We start from the raw sequence: 6,000 nt of genomic DNA, 5'->3' as shown, positions 1-6,000 counted from the left end.
GCATTTCCGCTTAAGCTACAGCTGTGGTGGCTTATTTCATACATTAAATATTATAGATATTACATTCCATAAAGGATTTCTATGTCCCAAAATCACTGATCTGGCTGAAAGTGCAGTGAACAAATCTACATTTTCTTGGGTAGATGTACAACGTCTTTCTGTAAAAGGTCATATCTTCCGGTGTTTATTAGCAATTTTTTAATACCGAGCGAGGTGGCGCAGTGGTTAGACACTGGACTCGCATCCAGCCATCCTGATTTAGGTTTTCCGTGATTTCCCTAAATCGCTCCAGGCAAATGCCGGGATGGTTCCTTTCAAAGGGCACGGCCGACTTCCATCCCCGTCCTTCCCTAATCCGATGAGACTGATGACCTCGCTGTCTGGTCTCCTTCCCCAAAACAACCAACCAACCAATTTTTTATTATTAAAGGTAAACGACATTTTTCGGTAAATAACTATGTCCGTGACAAGATAATCGTAAACAGCCTGTCCTGTAATGTACAGTATCGTACCTTCCAGGGTCCTTAGGAACGTAAAAATTTGGTGTCATTTTGTAGTTGTTGTCGATTTTTATGTCACTATATAGATTCCCTGTCGTGAAAGCTATGTTACAGATCAATGTAAACGTTAGTATTCGTACTCATCCAATAACGTATTCAGAAGTGTCGCTTGCTAGGCGCTTTGGGCGCTGCTGCTGCTGCGGTTAACGAAAAGGATACGGAGTGTCGCGACTGTTATTGTTTTACACCTTTGGTTTGTTTGTAAACATAGTAGCATGGAAAAGCAGAAACGTAGTATTATCAAAGAAAATGTGTGGGCTATGTTCGTGGCAACATTTATTACTTAGAAATGAGTGAGATTTTATAGTTTCCACGTCGAAAATTTTTATAGTGTGCAAAAGTTATTGCAATGTTAAGTGCACAAGTAAATTGTGCAAGGGTAACTCGTGCCTTAAAAACGGTATTTAAGTTAACGCAAAGTGTTAAAAGACAGTTTTCTGAAAATGCTGCGGCTTCGACTACAGTGTTTCAAGAGTCAAGACATTTAGAAGATTCTTCACACGACAAGTGTGAAGAAACGAAATTAGTGAAAGTTGCTATTATCGGTGCACCCAATGCTGGTAAAAGCAGTTTAATCAATCAGTTGACTGGCAGAATGGTAAGTTTTACCGGTGCTAATTATCGAGTCGTAGAGTTTGTGTTTCCAGAATTAATTCGAAAGTGATCAATTATGTTAGTTCTTTTCTGTTTTGTCTTCTCAGAGTTAGCTTGCATATTTGGTCTTTCCGCCAAAATTACCTTGATAGGCAATAGAACAAGCACATCTTTGTATTTTTAATTCATTTTGCTTCGAGTTTAAGTGTTAAAACTGAGGTACTCACTTTGTTATTGTTACATGCAGCTGATCATTCTTCACTCTTGATCTTACCCAATTATCCGACTGTGAGCATATAGCTGTAAAATTTTTGTTTCTTTTATCATCATTTTTATTTTACCATGACTTTAGGTATTTTTTGTTGTTAACCATTGTATGAATCAAACTGTGACAGACATTGAATCGAATAACTAGTTTGTAGTCAGTCAACTGTAATTATACAGAAGTAAAAGATTCCAAGTAAATTTTTACATTAATCCGCTGAGGCTAAATCAAATGCTTCACTGCTGCTAGAGTTGTGAAGACAATCGCTGCAAAGTAGTGATGAATGCAAAATAAAAGAATTTTCTAATACAACCAGCATCGGCCAGTGCAGCAGATTGTTATTCAGAAAAATGGTTTTGGATGTGGATCCTGTTACCATTTTAAAACTGACTAAGGCTTATTTTTGTTTGTTCAAAGGGACCATTAATGGATGAAACCAAAAATATATAATGTGACACTTAGCAGTCAGTATTTTTTGTAGCGTTGTATGAATTTTTTTTAAACACATTTTTTCCATGCAGCTGTGTCCTGTATCCAAGAAAGTGCACACGACAAGATGCCGTGCTCGGGCTGTATCAATTCAAGACACCACTCAAATAATATTTCTTGATACACCTGGATTGGTTACAGCTACAGAGATGCAAAGGTTAGTGTGTTTTTGCATGAATAATAATGCTAATATGCTAATAGAACGTTAAGTAACACACACACACACACACACACACACACACACACACAGAGAGAGAGAGAGAGAGAGAGAGAGAGAGAGAGAGAGAGAGAGAGAGAGAGCTCCTGATAGTGGAGCTTAACAGGAGTATCAATCAACAATAGCAGCTTGTGTAGTTGGTGGGGGATTGGAAGATGAGGAAAGAGAGGGCTGAGTGTTGGACATGGGGGGAGGGGTGTAGTAAAGTGGGCACCTGGGTAGAACATATTGGGGCAGGCTAGGAAACTACAAGGGGGAAGGCAGAACCCAGTAGTAGAAATAGAGAAAGGGGGTGGGGAGGTGGATGTGGATAAAGACTATGCAGATTGACATTAGGAGTTGATGGGAACAGAGAATAAGTCATGGAAAGAATTTTAGGGATTACAGAAGTGTTTGATTCCACCTGCCTGCTTTGAACCATTATGTCATCAATATGGCGGAAATGCCTATTCTAAGCTCTACAATATTGCACCTATGATGTCACTAAATGCACACGGCAACTAACACAAAATACATATAAATACGGCAATAACATCTCCCTCCAAATATGCAATCAACGTGAGAAACGGGGGGGGGAGGGTTCAGGGTGGGGACGAGCTCTAAATATAATAGCAAAAACAACACTCCATGATCCCTCAAAAAAAAAAAAAAAAAAAAAAATTACAACATTCCACTACACCAACAAAATGTACAGGAATGTGACACTTCCCTTGACATATATAGCTCAACCACAGCTGACACTAACAAACACCAAAACCAACAACTACAACTATGAAAATTGGAATCAGTCATTTCTCTCACAATCTCAGCAATCATTTGAAGTTATTGGATGAATTTAATGACGGACAATATGTTCTCCCCAATTTCTAACCACAACATAGCGCTGCTATATTTCATCATCATATCCATAGCTAACAACAGAAGCCACAAATAAATTAAACATCTTACCACACCACAAACAGCAAACCAATAACACCTAACAAAAATTCCAAACAGCTAAACAAAAAAAAATTAATTGACAACTAACTGAAAAAACTTCTAAAGTTTACGTTTGGAACTGCAAACACTGCCAATGACTCATCCAGCACCAAGGCTCAGATGATCCCAATACAAAACATTTCACTCAGCACGCGGACGCGCGCGCGTGCTCTCTCTCTCTCACACACACACACACACACACACACACACACACACACACACACACACACACACCACTAGAGGGCACCATCAAACACAACAAGATGACTTCTACAAACACAAGCAACTCATAACCTCCACGCCGCAATGACGTCACACACCACGACACCCTTACGTCACAGGTCAAAGTAGATGGATGGAATCGGATGCTTCCATTGATCCAAATTTTTGCCTTTGTAATTAAAAAAAAAACTGTAGTTCTGAGATAGAATCCAAATAGTATGTATTGTAGCAGCTTGTTGAAGTCAATCACATTATGTTGTGCACCACACTCAGTAAGTGGAAGGTCCAATCCACCTTAATATGCAGTCTAGCTGTGGCTATTCATCTAGGCAGATAGTTTGTTCGTAATCATACCCATATAGAATGTTATGCAGTGGTTACAGCAAAATTGGCGTATAATATAACTGCATACCTAAGGTAGCGCTGCCTTCGATCGGTTAGGAAATTCCAGTGATAGGGCTGGAATAGGTAATGAGCACTTGTATGAATCTGGCTTTGCACCTGTAACTTCCACAGGAATATGACCCATGGGGCAGGTATTTGGAAACAGTGTACAAACTTGCAAAGGAGTTAGAAGGATTGTGGGGCAAGATATTTTTTTTTTTATTTTAGGGCAAAACGGTAAGTTGTCGAAGCCATGGTGGAGAACAGGATTTAGTTGTTTAGTCCTGAATGGTACTTATGAAGAGGATGCTTTCTTGTGGCTGATCAACAGATGTTTGGAGAGTGTTAGGTATGCATGGGCTACGTCACGGAGGACATGTTTCTGAACAGAGCTGGGAGTGTAATTTAAGTCTGCAAATGCCTCAGCAAGACCTCAAACCCACTTGCAGAGCGTATATTAGTCACTGAAACTGTTGTGTTTATGGGTGAGCAGGCTGTATAGGAGGGACTTTTCAGTGTTGAATAGTTGTCAAATGTTGAAGCAGAGCTATTGGGGTTGTTTGGAAATTTTTATGCACTCTAAATAGATACATTTGTGAGTGGAAGTCAGCATTCAGGAAACTGGCTCACAGAGCCACATAGTGCCAGGATATCCTCACTCTGAGTCCAGATTGTAATGATATCATAAGTAAACATGAACCAGGTGTGGAATTTAAGGTTCTGTGTGGCCAGAAATGATTTCTCAAGATGGGCTATAAACCCACTGGTAGAAGTCTATGCTGCAGATAATAAAAACTGTATAGGCAGGTCCGTTATGTAAATCCTTCATAAAATCCTTAAAATCAAAGTATTCGGGTGGTTATGATAACATATCAGTGAATTAAACAGTGCTCATCTGAGTTGACTTCTGTCTTAACTTATTTGGTAATCAGTCTCTTGTCAGCAGAACATTTCCAGACTGGCTAAAATATGCAGAAGTTAAGCCTCTTTACAAGAAGGGGGATAAAGAGATAGGTTTAAACTATCAACCAGTTTCACTTTTGCCAGCGTTTTCAAAAGTATTTGAAAGGCGGTGTTCATGTGTCTCCTTAAGCATCTGCAAATAATATATTGTCCAAGTCACAGGTTGGGTTTCTTAAGGGTTCCGGTATAGGGAAAGCTATTTACATGTACAGCGAGAATGTACTTAATTCATTAGATAACAAATTAGAGGCTGCTGGTATTTTCTATGACCTGTGAAGAGTCTTTGACTGTGTGAATCTCAGCACTCTATTAAGTAAATTGGAATATTATGGTGTCACCGATAGTGCTACGAAATGGTTTGAGTCTTGTACATTAACAGGAAACAAAAGATATTGTTGTGAAATACCTGTGCAGTAAGCAGTCTTCATCTGATTGGGAATTAGTTGTATGTTGTGTCCCTCGAGGTTCCATCTTGGGTCTGTTGCTTTTTCTGGTGTACATTAATTACCACTCATCTGTTATATTGCCAGATGCTGAGTTTGTTTTGTTTGCAGATGATACAAACATTGCAATAAGTAGCAAGTCAAGTACAAATTTATAAAGAGCTGCTAATCAAATTAATAAATGGTTTAAAGCTAATTCACTGTCATTAAACTTTGAAAAGACCCACTATATTTAGTTCAGAACCTTTAAGAAATTTCCTTCCAGCATGTGTATGACATATGAAGACATGCAATCGAGTAGGTTGACAGTGTTAAATTTCTGGGACTACAAATGGCTCAAATGGCTTTGAGCACTATGGGACTTAACATCGGAGGTCATCAGTCCCCTAGAACTTAGAACTACTTAAACCTAACTAACCTAAGGACATCACACACATCCATGCCCGAGGCAGGATTCGAACCTGCGACCTTAACGGTCGCGCAGTTCCAGACTGAAGTGCCTGGGACTACAACTCGATAATAAATTCATTTTGGAAGGGCATACCATAGAGTTACTGAAGCAGCTAAACAAGTCTGTATTTGCAGTAAGAATAATGTCAGATGTGGGAGATATAAATATAAAAAAACTGGGCATACTTTACTTACTTTCATTCTGTTATGTCATATGGGATCATATTCTGGGGTAACTTGTCAAACCCAGCAAAACTTTTTGGTGTGCAAAAGCATCTAATAAGACTCATTTGTGGTGTAAATTCAAGAACATCATGTAGAAACCTGTTCAAGGAACTTTGTATTCTAACCACTGCTTCTCAGTGTATTTATTCCTTAATGAAGTTTGTTGCAAGTAATGTATCTCTATTTCCAACCAATAGCTCAATACGTCGT

General features: G+C 39.0%; 1 protein-coding gene across 2 annotated transcripts in view; it reads left to right on the top strand.

Annotated features, from left to right (window-relative positions):
* Nucleotides 1-740: 740 nt before the first annotated feature.
* LOC126463044 (GTPase Era, mitochondrial) overlaps nucleotides 741-6,000 on the top strand; it is a 41,090-nt gene continuing 35,830 nt past the window's right edge. For both annotated transcript variants that reach the window (XM_050096123.1, XM_050096122.1), the window contains exons 1-2: nucleotides 741-1,158; nucleotides 1,941-2,065. In XM_050096123.1, the coding sequence (XP_049952080.1) occupies nucleotides 910-1,158; nucleotides 1,941-2,065 (374 nt within the window). In that variant the 5' untranslated portion in view covers nucleotides 741-909. The remainder of the gene's footprint in view (nucleotides 1,159-1,940; nucleotides 2,066-6,000) is intronic.

Source organism: Schistocerca serialis, chromosome 1, assembly GCF_023864345.2.
Source record: "Schistocerca serialis cubense isolate TAMUIC-IGC-003099 chromosome 1, iqSchSeri2.2, whole genome shotgun sequence".
NCBI lineage: Eukaryota > Metazoa > Arthropoda > Insecta > Orthoptera > Acrididae > Schistocerca > Schistocerca serialis.
The sequence above is the reverse complement of the archived record's forward strand: the minus strand, read 5'-3'. Positions and strand labels throughout refer to the sequence as shown.